At 40.4% G+C, this 27,988-nt stretch overlaps 1 protein-coding gene across 1 annotated transcript in view; it reads left to right on the forward strand.

Annotated features, from left to right (window-relative positions):
- LOC143232555 (histone H3-like) overlaps positions 1–27,988 on the forward strand; it is an 88,960-nt gene that overhangs the window by 50,870 nt on the left and 10,102 nt on the right. The window contains exon 3 of the mRNA XM_076468132.1: positions 16,604–16,756. Coding sequence (XP_076324247.1) covers positions 16,604–16,756 — 153 coding nt within the window. The remainder of the gene's footprint in view (positions 1–16,603; positions 16,757–27,988) is intronic.

The following is a 27,988-nucleotide window of genomic DNA, read 5'->3' on the forward strand; positions in this document are numbered from 1 at the left end:
CGATTTTGAATGTACTGTCTGCGGAGTATACGTCTGTTTTAATTAAGTGTATTATATCTTTATGTGGTTGCCATGAATGAGTTGTTGTGAAGTGTTTTTGTTTTGGTATCGAACTGTTGGCTGCATGTTTTAGACACTCAGAGATGATATGACATTATGCATCTATATCTGATGCGTCCGCGGCAATATGTAGTACTTCTGGAGGTAAGGTTTCATTTAATATAGTTTGGAAAACTGGCCAATTAGCTTTTTTGTAGTTCAGTTGGTCTCTCACTATGATTTTATTTAAGTGGGGGGTGAGATTGAAGATACACCAAACTGGGAGATGGTCACTATCTATATCGTGACCAACATGAAAATTTACGAATTTGCGACTCATATTTGACGAACACAGGCATAGGTCCAGTATTTCACTGGTGCCGTGTGCGTACGAGGTATGTGTCGGTGTTGCATCGTTTTATAAAGTCATGTTTGATTCGTCCAGAAATTGATAAAGTTGCCATTTGCGTTTGAACAACGACAGTTGAATGCTCTATGTTTACTGTTTAGGTCGCCGATAATAATATTATAGTTGCTATTATACAATATATTCAATAGATTTACATCTAACACTGTACTAGGCGAGCAGTAGATGCCCGCCACAGTAACGTCTGTCTGATTTTGCGTTTTTACATTAATAACTATAGATTCATTACTGGAAGGGATAGTAAGTTCCTGAACTATAAGTTCAGTCTTATACAATAATAAAAGACCTCTGTTTGGATCTTTATTATCCTTCCTGTCATGTCTAATAGTTGAGTAGCCGTTTAATTTAAATCTATGGTAGTTATATAGGAGAGTTTCACTAATTATAATTACATCAGGTTTTATGGAGCTTGTTGTATCTTCAATCTCATGTTTCTTGGAAGCAAGAGCACCCTGGATATTGATGTGTAAAACTGTGAAGTTATCCATGTTTAGTAGAGTTTATGATGGAGGTTAAAATTTGCGGCAAGAACTTGTGTATGTTTTTCAATATGATTTTAACAATTATGTCTGTGAGACTGTTGGTGTTTGTGGGATTTGTATACTCTGCCATTATTTCCGAGAAAGTGGAAGTTATGGCAGATGTCAGTGTGGTTTCAATCGTTGTTGGTTGTGTGTTTTGAGGTGGTTTTGGTATTTCCTCTAAACATGGTGATGGTGATTCCTGTCGGGATGATGAATTTTTAACCATTGCAGCGTAAGTGTTTGTCTGTGTAGTTGTACTTTGTGGTGCTGGAGTGGTAGGTGTGGGTTCCTTAATTGTTCGTGGTGGTGGCGGCTTGTTCATGTTGGGATTTTTAATTTCGTATAAGTGTGTTTTAATGGATTTATATTTCTGACAACCTTTATAATTTGCCGTGTGTTCTTCCCCACAATTGCAGCATTTGGGTTTGGGGTTCTGTTTTGTACAATGTGTAATGTGGTGATTCTCCCCACAGCCCACACAATGCGTATTTGCTTGGCATGCTGCTGCTACATGTCCAAACCTTTGTTATTGGTAGCACTGTGTGACAACCACTGCTGGTGTTTTTGTTTGTTCTACTGTGTACTTTTGATACCACATAGTGATACCATTATTAATGAATTGTGTGATATCCTGACTGTTGTCTGTGACTACTTTGATTAGGTTTCTGGGTGTTTTAGTAATATTTGAAATTATACGCTCAACTGAAATATGTTTTATGTACTTAACTCTTCCTTAATGTCTTCTATGTCTATTGAATTATGTACACCTCGTATCACAAAAGATTTCGGTGTTGGTTTAGTTCCTGGTAGGTGTATTGTAATGTTTCCTGTTTTGAACGCGTCTGCAGGCCAAGCTTTAAGTAGACTATTTAAGTCAGCGGGTTCCTGTCTTTGAACCAGAACACCGCCTCTGTGCAGACGCTTAATATTAGTAATCTTTGTGTTAGGTTTGCACCTGTATATTTTTTTGGCCAATTGTGGTTGGTTGTAACTACCAGGAACTCCTTGGATTATAACTGCGTGCTTAGGTGATTTTGGTGCGAGTTGTGTGTGTGTCTGTGGTGGTTGTTTTTTGTTTAATTTGTTTTTTCTGACTTCGAGTCTGCACAAGCGTGAAGCCTTCGTCGTCAGAAAGAACTTCGTCTTTGTCTGAAATTGTTTGTTGTGGAATATCCAGGGTGTGGTTTGGGTTGCTAGAACTGCTAGTTTTTGGCATATTATAATCTATAACCGTAGTCATAGGTACATTGTCTTCAGATGCTGAAATCATAATATCTTTTACTAGTTTTCTTTTTTTTTCTAGTCCTTACAGTATTTTCTTTAACAGGCGTTAACTTTGCTTTTAGTTCTTTTTCGGCTATGAACATTAAAGATTTTAATTTTAAATTATCATTATCTGTTTGGCCACAGTCACTAGACTTACTTTATGTCCCTGAAACAGACGGGCTTGCTCCCTTATTCTCAGACGCTACATCGCTTTCCGACTCCCCGGGAGGCATGTCGCCTCGTAGTTTTGCAAAGTTGACTTCCTGTCTTGAGCTAATTCAAATGGTAATAAGGTCTTCTGTCTTAGTGTCTTCTGGCGTAAAACTCGAAGTGAATAATAAAAACACTACCAAAATATGAGGCAAAATATAATACGTAGAAATCAAGAGCCCTTCAGAGGTATGTCCTTCCTTTACCCTGTCCAAGCGCAGAATCCTGTCTTTAAACTAAACCCCTGCCACGTTAGTTTGAGTTTCCTGCCAATGACAAACTACCATGCCTATCCCCTCCTTAACCACGTGTTACAAATTTTCCTGCTATCCAAGGCACGGTTAGGGTAGATTATTCGGCGCCCTGACCGTGAAAGTGGGTTTTCTCGGGGCACTCCCGTTTCCTCTCACAGCAAAATTTTTGGGTATGCCTATACCAAGGCCCTGAAAAGATGTACGTCTTCCTATTCCGAACTTCGCCTTTATCTTTCTACACTCCTCCACTTTATTACCGCCCCTCCCTTTCTCCTCCGACTTCGTTGTCTCCCACACGAAAATATCCAACTAATCTCAAAACATGCTCTAGAAACTACCCAATGATCCAGTTTGCTCATCGAGAGCTCTTGAACTCTCAATCATGCACGGGGCTGAAGAGAAACAAAAGTTTCTGAGCGACCCTGGTTTGCCTTATAGGTCTCCCTAAGGTCTTAGGTTACTTGGGAGTCCAGCCTTGACACCGAGCTCGTCAGACGCGTTTTTTCTCCTCTTGCTACACAAGAATGATGTTCTCATTGCCTGGACCTACTGTGCCGATCTCGCCAACGGTCCCGCCGGTAATCGTCGATGGCCTGCAACCCCACTTCTCGCCTCTCCAAATCGCCACGTTTATCACGCAGACAAAGCCTGGCGCCTACCTAGACCCTTCCAGAACGCGAATTCTTCGCCGAGGGGGAATTCTACTCCAACCGTCAACGCCTGCTGATCTATCCTATTTCTGTAAACCTTGAAATTCACAATATAATATTAAATGTTCACCTACTAAGAGCCCTACTAATCTTTTCACTGTCTTCCTGAAAGGAATTCACCATTCAATCCAACTAAGTTAAATTAAACAAGCGATTGAGAGCTGAACACAATCCGAGATCTACGCCGTGCACCGAATATTCTCGAAAACCACCAAGCAAGCTACCGAATACATGAAATTTGTTAGGACCAAGAAACAGTATGCCGATACCATCCTGCGTTATGAGTGCTATTACCACATATTTCATTTTAGTTCTGAACGTCCCCATTTTCGCGCAGTTAATCCTAGACTACCCAAGAAACCAGAACCTGTTTTGCCGCCCAAAGTTTCACCTAAACTACGCATCCACCCCCACAGCCTATTGTCAGTTCATTTCCTGTACTACCGCCTTCCCATTTAACCCAAATCTCCAGCAATAAGATCCATAACTGCACCAAGACAACCTATAATATCTCCGCTGTCCAAGCAACAAACAGGCCAGTATCTCACTAAGCAAACCCAGACGATATCTAGTCCACTGCATCCGAAAACCCTCTCCCAGATAAAATCTTTTCAAGTTACCTATAAGGACAAATCAACCACAACAGACAAGCTCTCTAAGATCTTGCAAGCTACTAAAGCCAAAGTGACCAGAAGACATACATTTTCCCAAACAATAAAGGAATACCCTAATATCTTACCTATACAAGTTCAATCATCTCATTCCCCGCAACCATGTTCATCGCAATCCGATGAAAGTGACCAAGAAATTGACCAAAACTTCAGGTCATGATTAGAAGAAATACGTCAGTCCCCTTTAGCAAAAATGGTTCTTTTGAAACTCGCTGATAGATTAGAGAGCCAAGCTTAGAAAGTTGTATGCCAAACTCCGACAAGAGCAGCCCCTCTCCAACGACGAGTGGCCTTGTTTAACCCTCCATAATCATTTGATGCATACTTCTCTGCTACCTAAGGCACGGTTAGGGTAGATTCTTCGGCGCCCTGACCGTGAAAGTGGTTTCTCTCGGGGCACTCCCATTTCCTCCCACAGCAAAATTATTGGGTATGTCTATACGCAGGCCCTGAAAAGAGGTACGTTATCCTGTCTCGTACTATTCTTATATCTTTCTACACTCCATTACTTCATGTGTCGTCCCTCCCTTTCTCCTCCGACTTCGTTTTTTTCCTACATGACTATATCCAACCATCCTGAAGACATTTTTCAGAAACTATCCAAATATCCATTTATTTATGGTTACGATCGTTGGAACACCTGAGCAACCTCGGTATGTCCGCCACATCCTACGTATCTGTCTTTGGCCATGCAGTTGGTTTTTGTGTGTCCGAACCTTTGACATTTATAACATTGTAAAATTGGCTTGTGGTGTGTTTTCTCCGGTTCGGTCGTGTGGTTTGTGAAGAACAGAAAGCAACCGTCTTGTAGTAGTTTGTCCTGGTCGTCTTTATTGTTCATGGTTACTTTGACTAGTGGCGTTCTTTGTTTTGCTTTAAAAGAGATAATTCGTTCTGATTGTGAAATGTCATAACCTTGTATTTTCAGTTCCTCAGCGATCTCGTTATCTTCGATATCGAAATCGACACCTCTGATAATGACAATTAAGTGTGGAGTGTTGTGTTTTGGTGTTTTCATAGTGGCTTTTACGCCAAAGGCAGCCTTGGGCCAGTGGGCTAAAATGTGTTCGAATTCATGTGGTTCCGTGCATTTTAACATTTATTCTTCCGTTGGGAAGACGTTTAATGTCTTTAAACAGGATGCCCGGGTAATAAGCCCTCAGTTGTTTTACGATCTGAGGGATGCGTGTCGTGATGTTTATTCCTTCAATAAACAGAGTTGGGATTCTGTATTGAGGAATATTGTGTGATTGTATTTTTGAGACAGTGGTGGTGTTTTTAGTATTATCAGTGTCGTTGCTGGTGTTTTTAGATTCGTGTTTCATTAGACCTATTAGAGTTACTAGCGTAATTACTATTAGAGTTTGTAGCGTTGGTAATATTATTAGAGTTAGTGGCGTTGTAAATGTTACAATTAGTGGCATTATTAGTATGATGGTCAGAGGCGTTATTATTGCTAGACTTTATATATTTACAAAACATTCATTAGACCTCTAATAGAATATGGAGCCATGGTAACATGCAACATTAACAAGAACCAATTACTACTATTACAAAGACTCCAAAATCGAGTTATACGACTCGCACACCGCCTGCCACTCTACACAACAGCTGAATATGTTCAGAAACACATTGAAATCTTGCCAATTTTCGAACGATTGACTGAAAAAAGGTCACGTTTGTGGATGGTACTAATCCATGGTGGGATGAGATGATCAGGAGATACTGCAGTGTCATCCAAAGAAGGCCCAATGCATCCAATTCTACCTGGATATCAAGGCCAAAAAAAATAATAGCAGATCGTCTGTTCTGCAAATACAACCCTGGGTTGGATTCTGTGGTAAGGGTCACCGTTTTGAAGCACACAGCAAAGACAGTTGTTAATGGCATAGGTGGAGACGAGGTTTATGAGACTCTGTGTACTAACTCTTGACTGGGGAAGTGCTTAAAGCCCTGTGCATACCTGAAGCATATGATGATGACCTGGGTCTAGCATCTTCACGACTGAGGACATGGCAGAGCCACAGACTGTAATCGAGCTTAACCAAATGAAAGCACAATATATCATTAGCATAGAACAATGATCCACTACCAAAGAGATGGAAGGTGTTTATTACTCTTGTACATTTGACTCATAGCTGCTTCATGTGTGGTATAAAGGCCAGTTTACATAGAAGATAAATTCAAATAACTTTGTATCAGAGACCACAAGAAACACAACTTCTCCAAGACAAAGCTTGGGATTGGGGTGAATACCCTGATGGCAATAAAAGTGCATGCAAATGGTTTCAGAAAGAGAAAGATTAAAACCGTTTGCTGTGGTTCACTTCCGCCACTGATTTATTGTAATCAGTAGCTGCCATTCGATAAACCTCTGAATGGAAAGATGTGATCACTGTTCCTATGTCTTGTTGGCTAAGAAAGTGGAGGATCAAGCAGAAGTGCCAAGTACTTGAAAGTTCTCTGGGTTGCATGAACATCTTGGCCATCAGAAAGCAAGATCGAAAGGGAGACAGAATTATATTGAAAACTAAACATCAAAATCTTGTTCCATATGACTTTGAAACTTGTAGTCGAATAAATAGTGGTTGTGAATTTAATCCAAGATTTCTTCTGGCTTTGAAGTTTTACCTGCAAAGCATGTGCACGGGACCACTGAGAAGTTACATGCGGCTTGCAGCGTTTAATCTCTGTCGCAAGTAGTGTTTGGTTCTACTGGCCTGGGATAGCTTCTACAATGATTGAAAATTGTGGTAGTTTTGTTTTTTGTGCTATATTGTTACTTCTTTTTTGTTCTTTCTGTGATGTTTTTTTTTTTCTTTTTGATGTGAGTGTAATAAAGCCTTCTTGATCTTTGGTGTCTGGCTCACTGTCTGTGGTATTTTTTATAATATTATTTTGTTTGTTTTTTTCAGAAGATTTATAAACATCCACGGCGTTTGTTTTTAGTTCTATTTCTTTTACATTATTAGTTATTTTGTTGTCAATGTTACTTGCAGGGGAAGCTACCTCTACCTCGGTATTAGTAACAACAACTGCTTCTTCATTTTCGGAATTTTCCGTAGAGTTAGTTTAATGATTTTTCTTTTGACTTTTCTTCTTTTTCTTACATTATTTTCATTTGTTTTTTCTGCTGTACTAATTTCCTTTGTAGCTATAGTACATAGCGCTAATAATGAACTAATTAAATTACTTTTCGATTTGCCACCAACGAGACTTGACTTGTTTTCTCTATATCCTGATCGGTATCGGTATTTTTTTCGTCTGTCATAGTTTGTCCTGGTCTGATTTTAGTCTCCAGATGATATCTTGAACACGGTTTCCCGCTCTGCTGTCAGTGAATTCTTGAGGTGGCCGCCGCTGTAGTTGTAGTCTTTGTAGTCAATCGCACTAGTAATGTTATTTTTTTTTTTCAGCTGTATTAGTTGGGGAAACCTGTCTATTCAATCTTTTCCTTTTTGCGTTGAGAGAACACGTCTGTAACTTTTTTACTCTAAAAAAATCTTCATCCAGTCTTATCTCCATTCATATAGTTTTAGTTTTTGGGCAGTATATCGCCAGGCTTTAGTAAGCCCGCCTACAGAGACAATAACTGACTTCGTGTCCGACTTCGTGTGGGACTACGGAGCCCCCCAACGTTTTTCAAGTGGGAAGGAAAGCAGTGTCCCACTGCTTGCAGACAAATCTCCCAGTCAGAAGCTGAGTCTCAATAGATCACAGTATGGTGGCTGCTCTACTAAGTACAACACCCCGACCGATACCTTGGTCGTCTGCGGACGATTTTGTGCCTTCACAATTCACCGTGTGGTTCGGTATCGAAAAGCAACGTGTACCATCTGCCTACGTACCCATCGGATGCTTTCTTTCAAAGGGCTTCTTCGACGAGGTCGATTCCCCGGGAGGAGACTTCGACCGCCGTCTAGGGTCGCCCTCGAACGTAGTGGGCACGAATGGTATCATTGCAGTGTCTAGACGGGATTCTGACTTAGGCATTCAGTCATAATCCCACGGATGGTCGCTTCGCACCACTGGTCGCATGACCAAGCACGTGTACCAAGTGTCCGAACCTGCGGTTCCTCTCGTACTGAGTAGGATTACTATCGCAACGACAAAGTCATCAGTAGAATAAAACTAACGTGTCTCACGACGGTCTAAACCCAGCTCACGTTCCCTATTAGTTGGTGCACAATCCAACGCTTGGCGAAATCTGCTTCGCAATTATAGGAAGAGCCGACATCGAAGCATCAAAAAGCGACGTCGCTATGAATGCTTGGTCACCACAAGCCAGTTATCCCTATGGTAACTTTTCTGACACCTCTTGCTTAAAACTCGTAATGTCAAAAGGATCGATAGGCCTCGCTATCGCGGTCCGTATTCGTACTGAAAATCAAGATCAAGCAAGCATTTGCCCTTTTGCTCTACGCGAGGTTTCTCACCTCGCTGAGCTTTTCTTAGGACACCTACGTTACCTTTTGACAGATGTACCGCCCCAGTGAAACTCCACGCCTGACACGGTCCTCGGAGCAGATCGCGCCAAACGCAACGGCCCGGCACTTAGGACTAGAAACTTGGAGCTTCATCGCTTAACCGAGTGAGTAAAGAAACGATGAAAGTAGTGGTATTTGAACGGCGGCCGCAAAGTGACTTCTCACTTATGCTACACCTCTCATGTCTTTTCACAGAGTCAGACTAGAGTCAAGCTCAACAGGGTCTTCTTTCCTCGCTGATTTCTCCAAGCCCGTTCCGTTGGCTGTGGTTTCGCTAGATAGTAGATAGGTACAGTGGGAATCTCTTTAATTCATTCATGCGCGTCACTAATTAGCTGACGAGGCATTTGGCTATGGATATTATAAAATTACCCAATTTTACGTCAGGGTCGACGATACCGATTGATTCCGGAGTGAACGCATGGATGACGTAAATATGAACGTTAACGAGTTGTGTGTGGAACTTGATGTTACCAGGCGATGTGTGCTTCATTGTTCGCCTTCCACAACACATTATGGTGTAGAGCATAGTGCATCGGCACAAGAACTCTTCAAAGTACTTAGACTTTATACCTAGGTCCGCCAGGACTTCCGTGTTAACGGGATACCAGGCGCCACGTGCACCGATTGGTAGGCCGTGAAAGATAACGGAAGTGGCACCAGTTAGATCTTTAACTTGTAGTGCGAGGTCTTGGTAGCGGGAGACCTTAGAATTGTATGCTTCCTCAAGGGAGCTATACATTAGTTCATAACGGACCGTCACGTTAACTACCACCGCTTTATCATCACGGTGGAATATCAGATCCGGTCTCCGACGTTCACCATTGCCTGTCTCAAAGGTTGGCTCTTTAATCACTTTCCACCCTTTAAATGCGGCTTCGGCTACTAAATGGTCACAGATCTTATTGTGACATTGTGTTCTCATTGATTTTAGTTTGGGACATTGACCGCTAAGATGTCTAAGGGTCCCTCTCGGGGCCGAGCATCCCCAGCATTGGGCAGCTTTTTTGCTCTTACTTTAATTCCCTCGACTGAGTGATTCTCTCGTCGGATATACCTTTGCCCTCAGAGCAAGACACTTCACCCAGTGGTGGGTCTTCATTCCCACTGGTTTAGGTAACCAGTGGTTGGAAAATTTTGAGCCTTTGAAGAGACTTACACCATGACCTTGCAGGGCAAGACCTTCCCTTCGCTTCCTTTCAATATCTCTCCAATTAGAATTATATGTTCCAGGCGTCTGTTCGGGCTTAGGGATGGGAAGTCCCGCTCTTAAGGCAATGCCTTTGATGGTTTCAAATATGTTATCCATTTTACCTATATGAGCTATAATTTTGTCCGAAGTATAAACATGCCTTAAACCTGTTTTCATTTTAAGAGTTGGAATCAGAGATGTTATCGGTTCCAGGATAGGAGTGTTGTCTGCCCTGGAAAATGGACAGTCGTCAAAATTGACGTTATTATTTGCAACACCGTAAACCTGATCGCAATGGTCTTTCACCTGATCTTTACTAACGGGACATTTGACAGCATCCCGACCATCCAATATCTCCTTAGCTAGGCGTTTTCGTTCAAAGTCGAACATTCTCTGGAACCGTTTAAAACGTTCTACTCTGTGGAGCCGCCTTTTGAATGGCTTTCGAGCAGGATTAAGGACTTTAAGAGCCTGCGTTTGTGAAGCAGTGCGGACGGGCGGTTGTTGTTTATTGAGATCTCGGCGTTTGTCAATGATCTGTTTTGGAGTTTTGCCAGGTAGATGTTCTGCACAGAGAACGTTGATGTTCTTTTGGCCCGAGTATACTACTACCACATCGCGGAGGGTTCGTATTTCTTCCTCGGGCCCGACTACCTGGCGGGGATGCTCCAACGGCATCCGAAATCCAGCTGTCTGAATGCGCACGGCCTTTCTGACGTTTGGGTGTTTGTCTCTTGTGTTGAGACAGGCCTGATTTGGTTTTAATTTTCAGGCTGCAGTCTTCACAGCCAAAGCTGGAAGCCTGGGTGGCGAACGCCACAGAACGCCGGTATGGACATTTCGGGACATGACATGCGATAGCATGATGGTGGCTATCGTCTTTCCCGCAGTATTTACGTCGTGCCTGTGCCACCGAGTTGTCTGTATTTGCTAGATGGTCTGCAAATTTAGGAAAAGCCGTGAACTCGTGAACACAGGTCACAAGCCATTAATTTGTTCTTTGTGGGTAGGTTCACAAACACTGTTGTGATGGGTTTTGTGAGAAAGTTCTAGAAATTTGATGGCTTTGGTTAACTGAATGACAGTATTTGTTAACTTTCTGACGGAAAGCGATAGCTTCGGTTTTAATGTGGTTTAGGACAACACGCTATCTCTCGCACCATTGTGCCACTGTATTAAGTGTTGCTTGAAACCTGGCGACTTCATTGTGAAGGTTGCTGGAGATATTCCATGTAGCTATTTCATCATCCGCGTATTGAGAAATAATGGTATAGTTGAGGATGGGTAATGGTATATCATTAACACAGATATTGTAGAATACAGGGTAGAGTACCGAACCTTGGGAAAATATGGCAGTTAGGTAGGTGGAAAGGATCGGAGCATGCCATATTGATTTTAAACATCACTTATTAGTTTGTCAAATTCTAAACAGCAGTTTATACGGTTTGTTATAGCATTTGCCATGAGTTTGTCGAGCGTGTTCAGTAGGCTTATTGGTCTTTAAAATAATACCGAAAAAAGACAACCTCAGAAATTAATCACTGCTGTTTCTCATATTCGACGGTAATATCCCGAGAGTAGGGAGAGGTTAAAAATCTAGATTAAATGATTAAGGTTCTCATTACTTATGTTTCTTGTGCCATTTTCACCGGGGGGATTTAATTTTGATTTTCATTAAGAAGAGTTTTTAAGTTTTCTTATGTGCATCTTGATCTCTGCTGTAGATTTTGAGGTTGTTATATTATTAGTCGTGTGGATGTGAGTAAGGTCGACTGGAAAATTGACTGATAAGTTTGTTCTTGTCTGTAATTGTAGAGTTTACTTTATTCTCGTGATGCTTGTTAAAGTTTGATGTAGTGGAGTGCAAAAGGTATGCTGAAAGTATGTGGCGAATAGGTCAGTTTTTTCCTTGTCATTATCAGCGTTAGTATTATCGTATGTGATTGTTCCGGTGTCAGAATTTTGGCGACATATATTTTTAAAAGTTTTTCCAAAAGGAGACTGGGTTAGGTTTGAGGTTATGATGTTTATAACAACAGTTTATCCTGTTTTCTTTTTGTTGTATTCTTATGAGGCGTTCTAAATTATTTTTGGGTTTGATAATTTGTGGTTTAAGTAGTGGGTTGCGTGTAACGATGTATTCGCGGCGGAGTTTTCTTGTAATAATCAGAGAATGGATTTCAGGGGTGAGTTTCCAGGTGTTAGGTTGTCTTGTCAAGGTTTGGCTGGGTCTATTTGCTGTATGGTTTTTGATATGGAAATGGAAATTTCTTGGCAGTAACGTTCTATAATCTATATCATCTTTGGTGTTTGCAAATTTTAAGTATTCAGGGAGGAGTATGTTTAAGGTACGGTTAAAGGAGAGTCAGTGGTTCTGATGGAATTATTCCAGTTGGGGTTACTTAATTGGAATGATAAGGGGTTATGATCTCCCCCGATGTTATCGTGTTCCTTGAAGTTATGTATTAGGTGTGTGATTGATGAGGTAGCGATCGCTTGATCAATTATACTTTGTGTTCCATTGTGACGTGTATGTGTCGGTGAGTTGTTATTGATTACAGTTAAGATATGTGTCTGTACAAAGTTAGGTAGAATTCTGCCAGATGTGTTTTCTAGTGTATTCGCAGAGTGTGAGATGCGACGCGTTAAGGTCGCCGAATACTCGCGTTGTTAAATGTGCTAATAATGGAGTTGAGAAATGTAATGTCAGCGGCGAACGGGGGGGATATGTATATGGCTGAAAGGGCTATGTCTGGTGGTGATGGTCATTTGATGTTACAAAGTATATATTCATAGGAAGTTGGTATGTTGTGGTCAATCACGGTGATGTTTAGGTTCTGTTTGTGTAAAAGTGCAATGTTTCTCGTTAGAGTGGTTTTATTCGGAGGCTTCAGAGACTCCGTGAGTGATGCATTGATCGATGATATAGGGTGATATACCTCGCATCTTCAAATGGGTTTAAGCTGCTTTACATGCTGTTATGAGGAACTCATTCGGTTTGGAATTTCGTAAACAGAAGCAGCCAGAACTGCAACGATGAACACGATGACTCGGGAAGGCTTAATGACATGCTGAATGGCAGGTTGTTCTTTAGCTGGCGCTTGTTCACTGTATCGTATTGGTGTTAGTTGTTTCACTGTCAGGATAACTGCGGGGTTGCTGTTGTTTACTTGTTGATGGTTGATCAACAAATGAGGTTTGTTGAGTTAGAGTTGGGAACTGTCCGTTGGGTACTGGTACGGTTTGCACACGTGGAGTCTTGAAGAACTTCGCCCTGATAACGGTAACAAACTGAAATTTGGGGCAGCCTCGGAAACATGCCACATGCTGACCTCCACAGTTACTACACGTGGTATCGTTCCTATCTTTCGGGCAGTTGTGGACTGTGTGATTGCCGGAACATCGAACACAGCGTGTTCGTTTAGTGGTGCAAGCGTTTTTGGTGTGTCCAAAACATTGACAGATAACACTGTAGTACGTTATTCTCTGGAAAGTTAGGTTCTTTGACCCGAAAACGTCAGAACCAGAGAATAGGAAGGAAGGAATACTTTGTAGGTATTTCGGTTAAATTATCATTTCGTTCTTCAAATGTCAAACGAAAAATAACAAGGGGCGGTCAGAAACGATTGTTTCTCTTCACCCCACACAAGGCAAGAAAAATTAATCAACTGATTACAGAGACAGTTAAGTGAATTGGAGTGGCATGTTAGTTATTTATCCAGAGCGATGGTCACGAATGACCTAGAAGTTGAGAGATTATTGTATTTAATTGAGGAGCGTCGAGAAGAGCTGAGAAGCGGTTCAGCCTGCAGATAGAGAACGAAGTACGACGGGGCAGGTTCAGCACCACACTCACAAGTGTTCGAAGAACTGTGTAGTGAAAAGGAAAATATGGTCGACATGGACGTGAAGTGAGCAGATAAATACAAACAGTACGTCAGCTTGGTTAAAACTCATGATTTTATACTAATATATTAAAATTTGGAGATGACTGAGATGTCCTCTGACTGGTCTCTTTTCAGGGCTGAGATTTATAGATCATAAGAAACAAGAATTTTGATGTGGGGGGGGGGGAAACGGGAGTACCCCGAGAAAACTCGCTTTTATTGGTGAGGCGCAGGAAAGAAACCAACCCCACCAGTGCCCAATGCTGAAAATAAAAAGAACATAGATCGTTAGTCACTTGAGTTTGCATTCCGGGCTTGTATGTAATTAAATGGCAAGAGGTATCGCTGACAAGATCGTGGAGTGGATGCTGTTCGTGGAAATTGCCTTGTTAATTGCATACGGTTGTTTTCTTTTCTTTAGTATTTAGCTGAAAGATAGATGAGTCTCTTCTTGAGAGAGGGGATGGTGCTTGCTTTATCGATGTATGCTGTCGGGGTGTACCTGGGGAGTCGATGTGCAAGGCGAATGGCGAGATTTTGGGCCTGTTGTAATTTCTTAAGATGGGAGAGGGGTGCGTTTGTCGTGTTCATGTTGCCGTATTCAATGATCTGTCGAATGTAAATTCTGTATATGGTGAGAATCGTTTTTGTTCTACATCCTTTAACGATACTACTGATTCTTCTGAGGTAGTAGATTCGTTTATAGACTATGGAGAGAATGGCTTTAAAGTGATTTGTCCAGGTTAGCTGCTTGTTAAACGTAATGCCAAGGTATTTTATAGTCGACGAAAATTTGAGTTCAGTGTCCATTATTTTAAGTTTAAATTTGGAGATAGATTTCTTTTGACTCGCGATTCTACGTTTGAATATTATAGCATGTGATTTAGTGGCATTAAGCACTACCCGCCAGGTATTACACCAGGTGGTAATGCTATTTAGTGTGGATTGGACTTTAGCGGCGGCGAGGAGGGGTTCACGTGACATACTCCAAACAGCGATGTCGTCGGCATATTGCGACGTACAGGTGTATTTTAGCTCAGGAAAGGGGATATCGTTTACATACAGATTATACAACAAAGGGCTAGGTATTGAACCTAGGGGAACTCCTGCTGAGAGGCGAACAGTGTGGGATGTTGCGATTCTTACTTTAGCTGTTCTATTATCAAGAAAGCTGGCTATTCATCTTGTTGGAGTGGAAGGGAGGTTAAATTGACGGAGTTTAAATTTAAGTCCCTTGTGCGAGACAGAATCAAAGGCTTGTTTAACGTCTAAAAATAAGCCGACAGTGGAATGATTTCTATTAAAACCTTGAATAACGGATTCGGTTAATCGAACTAAGTGATCGGCCGTCTGTCTTTTTCTTCGGAAGATATTTTGTACCTCAGAAAGTTGCATATTGCTTTCCAAATACCATTTAATACGAGTGCTGCTAGATGTCTTAAGAATGACTTAGATGCTTTTTTAAAAATATTACGTTTTCTATCCTCACCTGGGGCACTGGTTTTTAGTGTTTTGGTTGTTAGTTTTATATCAACCGGAGTTATTTGTTTGCTTAGTTTTTGGAGGTCGGTAATGTGGACATTACTATTGTGGGATAGATAGTACGGGAAGTGCGTACTGAATAATGTTATATTATCTTTGATAAAATTTTGAATTGTCCACAGATGAGTGTGATTTAAAGTGTGGCGAGTTGGGAGTGGTGAAAGCCCGTTATAATAATCGGCTAATAAGTTGGCTTTGTCGAGGTCATCAGTTGCTAATCTGCTATTGTGTTTTAAATTGGGAATCCTGTTGATTGGGTTGTCATTACATATGCTCTTTAACATTTTCCAGAATGTAGCCAGACATTTATATGAATTGTATAATGATGCACAAAACTCGGACCAATTTTGATCTTTGTCTCTTGATTCGGCATCTGAGGTTGGTGACTCGGTTTATTTGAGTTTTAATCGCGGGGTTCCGACCCAAATAATACACAGTTCACTCACTGTTATCAACTTTGAAGGATTCATTGAGATACTGAGTCGCCTGTGACGGTTGCGCTTCTAGTGACAGATATCTAATTGGTAAAAGAGAACGCTATTGGCTCCGTTTCAGTTCATGATTTGCGGTTAAGTATATTGGGTACGCCTTCGACAATAAGTGCAGAAGTGTGGGGTTTGCTGTTAGTTGATTGCTTCGTGTTTTGTTGCATGTTGGTAACTGTTTCGTCTAGTTTCTTGTCTGTACTTGTGATTGTAGGTAAATCTTGTTTCTCTTACCACTCGTCTTTTTTCTTGTTACTATTGTAAAGCCTTCATCATTCTCTTGATTTTGATAGACATCGAGCCAGTGAAGAGCATGAGTCGGTGACAGTGTTTTCGAGGCTGGACATAATCAGAATTCTTACTCGTCACACGAAACGTTCTCCGTGGCTTCGGCCAGGAGAGCTTGCAGATCGGCGTTATTGAAGGCACGACCCGTGGGCTGGGTCGTAACGCCTGTACGCGTTTCTGTATTCTTGAGCATGTGGTTGTGTCGTCTTGCCATGAAAAGGGCCGTTGTTTACACTACAAAATACAAACCTTAATTCAAACAAATCACTCTTGATTCAACTGTTCTGACTGGTCGTTACAATACAAACACAATTCTGGCAGTTCTTCTAGAATAAGGTTTAATGTTTATGGACAAAAATTACCCCTACGGACATTCTAAAACTGGACAGTTCTCCTTCACCCTGATCTTGATATGTTTGAATTTGGACTGACTATCATTTGTTTTAGGCTGGATTTGCTGATGCGATTTACAAAAGTCTGGTTGGCACAGTATTTAAAGTGAAGGTGAAGGCAACATTCAGTAATAGACGCAAATTGTCAGCAGACAAGACGAACCATTGTTCAAACGGAGCGATCTGGGGCCAGTAATGGATCGATGGATCAAATTGCCCTTTCTGCCATCTGCTCATTCGAAAACTACCTTTCCAGAGAGTGGTGGGAGAAATTGCCCAGGATTTCAAGACTGACTTGAGATTCGAGAGCTCTGCTGTCACGGCTCTACAGAAGACCAGTAAGGCATACTGGGTGGGTCTCTCTGAAGACACTAACCTGTGTGCAATTCACGCAAAGAGGGTGACCATCATGCCGAAAGACATCCAACTCGCCTGTATAATTCAAGGAGAACGAGTCTAAATGGGGAGAGAGGTATTGTACCTTACACTCGCCAATAAACAACCGGCCCTTTTTAGGGCCGCCACATCCTGAACAAAGAGTATGTCATTGCACACTACCACATCACGGCTACTTGTACTATGTTAGTAATATACATCTTTTCAAGTTGAATTTGCACGCAAGAAATACAAAGAGTTGTAGTTTAGCAGCAGCCGTCTTTTCTCTTACGATAATGTTTGAATCAAGTCTACTCATGCTTCTATCTCTTTACTTTGTTAACGAACGATTACTTTCCATGCTTTAAATTGTTACACTCTCTCGATGTACATGGAACAGGGTTTTCAAAAATCCTGCCTGTTTTAGTTATGTGTCGTCGTGGAGAGAGAAAAAGAAATAGAGGTATGTTTTCCTTTTGCTGTAATGACGTGGCACCATCTCATGAACCATACATACTCAGTTAACTTAGAAATACAACCGTCGTGTAATGACGTATATACGAAACTGAACACTGTTTATAGTATATCGTACGAACGCATGAATCCTAGTGAAATTTTTTAATGATTATATATTTGTTTGTATACTTGTGTATCATGGAAGGTGGGATAAGGTTTTTACTACACAATAGACATACCTTTTGTTACGTGTTCTCTTCAAATTATTCACATGAGATGTATGGTGAAGAAACTGTACTATCTCTCTAGCAGGATGGAGGTGGTGGCCTTGAAAATGGCCGTTTGATTAAATATATTGTTGATATTTTCCGACTTACTTCTTTTCAGTTTTGTTGGGCAAAAATCAGCCTGAATCTTTGGCAGAACGCCTCCTTCGGCGACAGTAACACCCTGTAGCAATGCGGATAATTGATTGGTCATTAAAACTGATATGTGAAAATATTAAACACAAAACACAATAGTTCACTATTCTAAAAGTATAATTTAGGGTTCCACGTAAAGTAATTTATAAAAGAACCTGTAAGAGAAACAGTAAAAAATAGTGAAAGCTAATTATTTAACTGATATCCTTCATATTGTTCTTCATGAAATAAAGTATAACGCAAAGTTGGCATGTTAAACTATCGAAGATATTTAGGGAAGAATACCTAATGAGAGTAAAACAAAAATTAAAGAGGAGTACCTCTGGTGGGATAGAAACGAGGCTACAGATTGAAAATGTCAATCAAGCAGAAGAAATTTGAATCACAAAGCAGCACATCATTTTGTGTCACTCATATCTAGGTTGTATCGCTTCTGTGTAAAAATAATGAACTACCTCCTATTCTGCCTGACTACAGAATCAGTGAAGCATACATCTTATGACTGAGTAAATGTCAAGGAGTTTTGGCGATTCTCGTTTATAACTTTTAATCATTTTATGTTCACTGTACAGCCGTCGTCTGTTACGAACCTAACCTTGTCACATAGAATAAACGTGTTTCATTTTCTCATTTTGTTGAGCTAACTCAGGTATCAGATATAGTGCATCATATGAAGAGGAATGGGAAAGAAACAACAGATGTACCTGAAATTATTAGAAGTGCGATCAGTCATACGAGCAGCTGAAGAGAGATTAACAGTGAGAGAGTTTTAGAATAATATATAGACGAGTGGAAGTTTAGATCTGATGTTTTGAATACATGCTTGTGCCCAGAATTTATCGTACATGATCTCAAATGGTCAGAGAAGGTAACACTATGGCTGACAACAGAATTTTGGAGGTATTGAGTCTGGTTACGTGTATTATGTGGTTACTTATGGGTGACATAAGTTCTGAACTCATGGGAAATGACCGTAACGCCAGTGGTATTTATTATCTAACAGAGGTTGCAATTTATAAATAAGTCACATGTGATTTAATGTGTAGTAAAGTATCAGTTACATTTGTATTTTTCGGTCATATTTTCTCAACTTCTGTTTTCTATTTGGCCACAGTCACTAGACTTACTTTTTGTCCCTAAAATAAACGGGCTTGCTCCCTCAATTTCATACGCTATATCGTTTTCCCCTGGTCTCCGACTCCCCGGCCGGCATGTCGCCTCGTTGTTTAGCGAAGTTGAACTTCCTGTCTCGGGCTAATTCAAATAGTAAAAAGGTATTATGTCTTTGTATCTACTGGCGTGAAACTCGAAGTGAATAGTAAAAACACGACCAAAATATGAAGCGAAATATGGGTTGTATACACGTAGAATTCAAGAGCCTTTCAGAGGTATATCCTATCTTCACCCTCTCCAAGCGCAGAATCTCCTCATCCGAGATTCTAGTTAAAACTTTCTTCCTAATGTTTTTGAAATAAGAATTCCAAGTAAGTCTCGTGTTGATTGTTAATCGGAGGAATTTAGCGGTGTTGAAGAAAGAGATAGGGTGTTATAGAGATTAAGTTTTGCAAGCTTTACACGTTTTAATCTTTTGTTAAGTCGATGGTGGAGGATTATAGCCTGAGTTTTAGAGGAATTAGTGTGACTTTCCACTTGTTGCACCAGTGGGAAATATTGTCTAATGCTTTTTGTATTTTCTTAGCCGCTAGTGGGCCCCATGAAGTGGACCATAAGGCAATGTCGTCGGCATATTGTGACGCATAGGTAGATGACGTGATCGGCTGTGGTAAATCGTTAACAAAGAGTGAGTATAGTAGGGGGGCTAAGAACTGATCCCTGTGGGACACCTGCGTTAAAAGTGAATGACTGGGAAAGATTTGAGTTTATCCTAACTCTAGCTGTTCGGTTTTCGAGGAAATTTGATAGCCATCTAAGGAAAGTGGGGGGTATTTTAAACTTTAAGAGTTTGTATCTTAGGCCATTGTGCCTGACTGTATCGAAAGCTTTTTGTACATTTAGAATACCGCGAACGTAGCTTGAAGTTTGTTGAACCCTGTAAAGCTTGTTTTCATAAGCCGTACAAGGTGATCTGCAGTTTGTCTATTTTTGCGGCCTGTATTCTGAATATTGGATAAAATGTTTTCGCTTTCTAGTTTCCAGAGCAATCTGGAAGTGATGATTTTTTCCATTAGTTTATCAATACAATTTAATAAACTTATTGGTCTAAAGTAACTAGGGTGGTGCGAAAGAGATCCTTTCTTGTGGATTAGAGTAATAATGGCAGATTTCCATGCATTAGGTAGATAACCTGAGTAAAGGAGAGGTTAAACAGATTAGTAAGATGTGAGAGGAGTTCGTTAGAAGCATTTTTAGAATGATATTTGGTATCCAGTCTTCCCCAGGTGTTTTATTTTTAAGTTTTCTAATGTATAGCTTGATCTCAGGTGTAGTTATCGGGGATGTTATGTTGTTTGGACGTGTGGATGTGAGTAAGGTCGACTGGGAACTTGACTGAAAAAAGTTCATTATTGTCTGTGATGGTAGAGTTTACTTTAGTCTTGTGAAGCCTGTTTGTGTAGTGGTGTGCAGAAGGTGTGCTGGAAGTATTTGGCGAATAGGTCAGTCGTTTACTTATCATTATTGGCGGTAGTATTATCGTATGAGATTGTTCCGGTATCAGTATTTTCGCGACATATATTTTTAAAAGTTTTCCAAAAGGAGGCTGGATTAGGTTTAAGGTTATCGAGTTTGTTACAAAAGTTGCTCCAATTTTCTTTTGTTGTGTTCTTATGAGGCGTTCTAAGTTATTTTTGACTTTGATAATTTGTGGTTTAAGTAATGGGATGCGTGTAACGATGTATTCGCGGCGAAGTTTTCTTGCGATTATTAGAGAATGGATTTCGGGGGTGAGTTTCCAGGTGTTAGGTGTGTTTCGTAAAGGTTTGGTTGGAACTATTTGCTGTATGGTTTTTGGTGTGGAAGTAGAAATTTCTTGATAGTTACGTTCAATGTCATCCATGGTATTTGCGACTTTTAAGTATTCAGGGAAGAGTGCGTTTAATGTACGGTTAAAGGACAACCAATTAGTCTTAAAAAAGTTGTAAGAATTGTTAGGGGTTTTAGTGACTGTAGTTCTGGTGGAATTGTTCCAGCTGGGGTTACTAAATTGGAATGATAAAGGGTTATGACCTCCACCGTTATTATCATGTACCTTGAAGTTATGTATTAGGTGCGTGATTGATGGGGTAGCGATCGCCAGATCAATTATACTTTGTGTTCTATTGTGATGTGTATGTGTCGGTGAGTTGTTATTGATTACATTTAGGTTGTGTGTATGCACAAAGTTGGCTAGAATTCTGCCAGAAGTGTTTGTCGTGAATCCGCGGAGTGTTGGATGCAACGCATTAAGGTCGCCGAGTATAACTACTCTGTTAAATGTGTTTATTATGGAGCATAGAAATTTAGTGTCAGGGCTGACCTGGCGGGATATGTATATGGCTGAAAGAGTTATGTCAGGTAGTGATTGTGATTTGATGTTACAAAGTATATATTCATGGGAAGTTGGTACGTTGTGGTCGATCAAGGTGATGTTTATGTTCTGTTTGTGCAATAGTCCAATATCTCTGGTGTGAATGGTTTTAGGTTTAGAAATGACCTTGAAATGGGGGGAGTTGGAAGTAGTTGTTGTTGTTGGGTAAAGTTTCAATAATTGTAATAATAGAAGCATCTAAGTTAATAGCTAAATCAAAAAGTTTGTATTATTTGTAATTAAGTACACCTTGTATATTAATATGTAGGAAGGTAAAGAAATTCTTGGGCTTACCTATTCGGAGGCTATAGAGAGTCCATTGGTGATATGTCGGTCGAGGATCTCGGGTGATAAACCTCGGATCATCAGACAGTCTTTAGCTGCTTTACTTGCTGCTATAAGGAACTGATCACGATCGAGATTTTCGTCAGCAACAGCCAGCAAAACTTTAACGATGAATGCAATAACTCGTGGGACTTAATGACTGGCCAAGTTGCAGATTGATTTTTAGTTGGCTCTTGTTCCCTGTGTCGTGGTTGTGATGACTGTTTAACTGTGTCAGCATAACTGCGGGTTTGTTGTTGTATGCTTGTAGATGATTGATTGGCAAAGGTGGTCTGTTGAGGTAGGGTAGGAAACTTGTCAATAGGTACCGGTGCGAAATAATAATCAGTGATGTCGAGAAACCCACTTGTTGAGAAATTTATATGCAAAAAACGGCTCGTTTGGGTTGAGAGAATATTTTACATAGAAGAACGGACAACGTTTCGACCTTCTTTGGTCATCGTCAGGTTCACAAAGAAAGAGGTAACTGACCGGAAGCTGACCACATGTTTGAAAGGGGTTGTGTAACTGAGTGTCGAAATGCAGAGGGCGGTATTAGATGTTTGAATATATAATTTTATTTATTTTATTATATTAATATAGTATAAAGGCGTTCCTTTATATTGGTTTATTTTGGGTTTAAGTTGTATAAGTAAGGCTTCTTTAATTTTTCGTTTGTTTATCTTTGTTTCTTTATTTAGTATTTGAGTGTTTTCTATGGTTATGTTGTGTTTATTACTCAACCCAAACGAGCCGTTTTTGCATATAAAAAGGTACCGGTGCGGTTTGCACACGTGGGGTCATGGAGAATTTAGCCATAATAGCGGCAACAAACTGGAATTTTGGGCAGCCTCGGAAGCATGGCGCATTTTGACCTCCACAATTACTACATGTGGTGTAGTTCCTTTCTTTTAGGCAGTTGCTGACGGTATGTTCGCCTGACCTACGGACACAGCGTGTTATGGCGGTGCAAGCGTGTTTTTTTTGCCCGAAACGCTGACAGTTAAAACACTGAAGGATATTATTCTCCGGGATGTTCGGCTCCTCGACACGAAAACGACGAAACCACAGAAAGATTCCAATTTTCAAGAAGGTGGTGGCCTGTGTGATGTCAGTGACATTGACTTTGATGAGAGGTGTGACCTGATGTGTTTTCACAGATCTTATTCTAGAGAAACTGGAAAATTTGACTTCTCGTAGTTTAAATTCTTCATCAATTTCTTGGTCCGAGGTATCAATAGGTATACCTCGGATGACTATGGTTTTCCTGAGGGAGTCTGAAGGTACCCGTTGTGTCAAGGGGATACCACCAAAAGCGTCTGTTGGCCATGCTTTAAGAAGAATGGCGTAGTCCTTGGGATATTCGTTCTTGATCAGTATACCTCCACGGGGTAGTCGACGTACGTTGTCGAACTTGACGTTTGGAAAAAGTCGTCGAAATTCAGCAGCTATTTGCGGTTGTCTAACCGTCGCAGGGATACCTTTTACAATGACTGGAGGTGGCGCTTTGATAGTAGCTGAGTTAGAGGAAGCACCTGAGTTAGCCGTGGGACGTGATTCAAGGCATTTTCTGGGTTTAACCGAGCTAGTTGAGGTCGCCGTGATGGTAGACAAGGAATCGCTGGATGTGTTAGGGTCATCGTCGGTAGAAAGCACCGTGCTTGCGGCGGCTAGTAATTTTAGGCGCTCAGCACTGGTAAGGGGCGATCCCTGCGAGAGGGTTGTCGGCCTGGGAATATTCTTTTTCATGGCCGTTCGTTTTACCCGTGAGATTCCCAGAGTGGGTGTTTGGTTAGGTGGTATACTCGGTATGCTCGGAAGGAAAATTAACACCCACAGTAGAGTGTGAATTTAGAGTCGAGTAGGGTAGAAGAAATAACTTGTAGCCCTTAAAAGGACAGTGGAGATTCGGATTCAATAGAACCTTCACAAAATTCACAAAATATAAGCGTGGTCGTGACTATTACCGAACCGTCGTCGTGACTATTGTCGTCTGGTGTGTCACACAGTTCACTCACTGTTATCAACTTTGCAGTATTCATCAAGATATTGAGACGCCTTTGACGGCTGCGCTTCTAGCGACAGATATTAAATTAGTAAAGGAAAACGCTATTGGCTCTGTTTCATTTCATGATTTGCCGTTAAGTATATTGGGTATGCCTTCGACAATAAGTGCAGAAGTGCGGGGTTTACTGCTAGTTGATTGTTTCGTGTTTTGTGGCATGTTGTTAACTGTTTCGTCTAGTTTCTTGTCTGTAATTGGGGTTGTTGGTAAATCTTGTTTCTCTTACCACTCGTCTTTTTTCTTGTTACTATTGTAAAGCCTTCATCATTCTCTTGATTTCGATAAACATCGAGCCAGTGAACAGCATGTGTCGGTGTTTTCGAGGCCGGACATAATCAGAATTCTTACTCGTCACACGAAACGTTCTCCGTGGCTTCGGCCAGGAGAGCTTGCAGATCGGCGTTATTGAAGGCACGACCCGTGGGCTGGGTCGTAACGCCTGTACGCGTTTCTGTATTCTTGAGCATGTGGTTGTGTCGTCTTGCCATGAAAAGGGCCGTTGTTTACACTACAAAATACAAACCTTAATTCAAACAAATCACTCTTGATTCAACTGTTCTGACTGGTCGTTACAATACAAACACAATTCTGGCAGTTCTTCTAGAATAAGGTTTAATGTTTATGGACAAAAATTACCCCTACGGACATTCTAAAACTGGACAGTTCTCCTTCACCCTGATCTTGATATGTTTGAATTTGGACTGACTATCATTTGTTTTAGGCTGGATTTGCTGATGCGATTTACAAAAGTCTGGTTGGCATAGTATTTAAAGTGAAGGTGAAGGCAACATTCAGTAATAGACGCAAATTGTCAGCAGACAAGACGAACCATTGTTCAAACGGAGCGATCTGGGGCCAGTAATGGATCGATGGATCAAATTGCCCTTTCTGCCATCTGTAGGTCCAATGTCTCAAAGTATATGTTGAGGTGGGGAAATGGGAATACCCAAATGAAACCCACTTTCACTAGACAGGACCAATTGAAGTCTGACTAGTTCCATTGTGATGAGATCGTCTTGATCATTGAACGTGAAACGAGACTAAACACATAAGGATTGGAGAAATGATGGGTTAATAGGGTTGAGATATATTGGGTTGGTATTGGATAAGGTGAGGGTGGAATAAGTATTTATATTAATGATTTTGAAGTGGCTGCACTTTTCAAATTGTATGAGAGTTACTCGAGTGGTTTTGTAAAATTAGTTTGTGTTGTAATGCTTAGGTAATCAAAGAGTTTTCAGTCTAAGCTGAGGGATGCCTGCTTCTGGAGTGAAACACTCCTGATAAGGTCCCTTCAGCATTAACTCTATGTTCTCTTCCAGAAAAGTTCTCATAGCTAGCGGTAGTCCCATTTCTTTCATTCAGAACCGGGGCCCATTATTCCAGTGTTAAAATCCTTCCCAGACACTCCATATCACATGGTCCTTATGAATCACGGTTTCAGATAGATGAAGGAGAGAGGGTCAACACCATTGAGTGCTGTTCTTGGCCAATGCTTGATTAGAGTTGCATAGCCTAGGGGATTGATATACTTGATTGTCACTGCTTGGTAAACGATGGAGGTGGTTCAAATAAATATAAAAAGTTGTAAGAGTTCCTTAGCTACACCTGGTGTTCTGATGGTGATGAGTATTCCTTTGACGACAATGGCTGATGGCATCTTTGGTATAGTAATACATGAAGGCTTGGCTGTGGTCCAGTTGTAGGGTCACTTTACAGTGGTGAGTGGTTGATTCTTAGTGGATTCGTCAGATTTGCCTATTTTATGAGTTGTAGACTTAGTTGGAGAGTTGCTAGGAGTTTGGTCCTTGTCGTTGCTTTTAGTGCATGAAACTAATCTGCTTCACTTACGGACAAACAGTCTTCAGTCTTGGAGAAGCTGGTATTGGCTTGCAAAATATAAAGGGGTGCCTGAAGAGCTAGCTGCAGGTGAATCTGAGTCTTCATTCTAAAATTGACTTAGCTACTAAAAAGCAAATGTGAACTGAAAGTTACTGGTAGCCTTATTATCAGTTAAATACTTCATTGTAAACAAAGTTCACATATGAAATTACTCCTGATGAGGAATATAGATACTGTCAATGTTTCTGTGGAAAACACACTTTACTTTTCCAGCATTAAAAGTTACGTATCTTTTATTTACTAAACTGTCATTTTCCCCATAGATGTTTGCTCTGAGCAATGTTGATACTGGAAGACAAAGATTCTTCATCCTCCAGTATCTTATAAGTGTCACTTATTTCTGTACAATATATTGTTTATTATTTTGAGCCAATAACATACAATTTTTAACTGTAACTATTAGTTTCACTGCTTGGTGTATGTTCACAGGCTGTACTCGATTTGAATTCAGAATTTAGTTTTACTGATATTAAAAGACTTTGGCTCATTCTCCCATACTATCGAGTTCACAAGGTTGGGTCTGTACGTGGCCCCATCAATATTGCACGCTCGTTTGGTGCTCCAGCCATATAAGCCAAAACAAGAGACAGGAATATACATGTGAGTACTGGGGTTTCCTTTCTTGTAGAGTGGACTTCATTTTCAGAAATGAAAATGTGAGATTCGCCTCTGTACACACAATACCAGATAACATGGTTAACTCTCGATTCAGCAGCCGTCTATACAGGGATCTGGTATTGCTGAACCCTTGGCAGTTGTGAAATTATAATACAGAAGCTGCTGGAGAGGCTTTTATGGGTTCAGTGGGGTACTTGGTGAATCGTAACATACCATTACCGATTATGTTTGGGTTTGGGTCTTTCTTGTCTTCTGTAGAGATCTTCAGAGAAGTCAGCTGGCTAGTTTTGATGGATTTGACTCTTTCAGTGTTGAGTGGATTAATGCTTGCTGAGGTGAGTTCTTCCTTATCATCGTTTAAGGTAAATATCTAAGTCAATTCTCCTTATGATGTGGCATCTGGACTGAGTGGCACCCGAAACATGTGTGAAGATTTTTTGTCTCATTGAACGGAGTATCAGGTCATGGTTGGAGAAGTTTAACATTGTAATGGGGGTGACAGCATTTGACTAATGCCACCTTTAGGAAGGCGTCTCAACTCGGAGAACTTAATGGTTGTAAAAGACTATTTAATTTCCTTGGCGTTGTCATGCTCTTTGTATTCCAGTGGAACACCTTCTTGAGTTATGGCTGGCGGGCTGCATATAGACCTGGTTGGCAGATTCTTGGAAGAAGATATGGGGGGGGGGGCTGCTTGGTAGGTTGATGGGACTGGATAGGATATGTCATTGTCTGCTGCAGAGGATGTGGCAGGTGTCACTTTTGTGGTCAATTTCTTATATCTTACTAAAAGTATATTAGAAACATTAAAGGATCTAATTTAAAAATTTAAATAATGAAATTGAAAAGGTATAAAAATTAAATATTTAAGTGCCATTTAGAACAGAACACTGGACTGAAGGGACTACAATGTGGAACGAGAGTTGCTATAGTAAAAAACAAATTGCTAAATATAACGTATGTTCTTATAAAACTTAAAATTCAGTCTATTTAAATCTTTAATTGCTCATGCTGGGATGGCAGGGTCTAACATAAAACGAAATTCATTGCAAACTTGCAAAATTATGTATGAGTGGCAACCAGATGTTCCATGAATCCATCCATTGATTTTATTCCCAAAGGAATACTATGACAACAATATCAAATCATTGAAAAAAATATTTCAATCAAATATAATGACAATTTGATCATTATCCAAGAATTATAAACAATACGTATAAGAGAATTAATAATTCCCTTTCAAGTTTTGCTATTAATATAATTTTATTGTTATTTTAATTTTTAACGTGAATTTTAATTAATGTTTGTCTTTGAGTTGTTATACATTTGTTTTACATTTTACAGATTTGTGCTATTCACTAGCCCCATGTTCCTTAGAGTCCAGCGGGGTAAAGAATAGCGAAAATTTCACCATAGTGAAACGAATATCGAATAAAATAAAATTTAACTCGCGAAGCTGTAAACATGTTATCTGCACTCAGCACTTTGATACATATGAGAATAAGACACAGATTCATAAAGCAGGCATTAGAATATTGGTTTTCAATTCTGGAATTCAGAATAACTTACAACAATTATTATTTACAGTTGTTAAATAGGATTGAGATAGTACAAGCATTACATGCAACTGCAGGTAGAAGGTTGAGTTCGTACTTTATAGCTCCAAGTAAATTAGAAAAAACTATTAGATGAAATCGAAAGATAATTCCCTCTGCACAAGAGAATTGTATGTACATGATACAGCCAGCCAGCAGTGATACGCTACGAATGTTTAGATGCCTGTGAAAGGAACTGACAGGATGTTAAGATTATATAAAATAATTCCGTCACCATTAGCATTAAACATTTATTGACTCTTAACTGTAGAAAATCACGCATACGTAGCAGTATTAAGTGGTGAACGTATTTATGAGGAAATGACAGAAG

The sequence above is a fragment of the Tachypleus tridentatus genome, chromosome 11, assembly GCF_004210375.1.
Source record: "Tachypleus tridentatus isolate NWPU-2018 chromosome 11, ASM421037v1, whole genome shotgun sequence".
Classification (NCBI taxonomy): domain Eukaryota; kingdom Metazoa; phylum Arthropoda; class Merostomata; order Xiphosura; family Limulidae; genus Tachypleus; species Tachypleus tridentatus.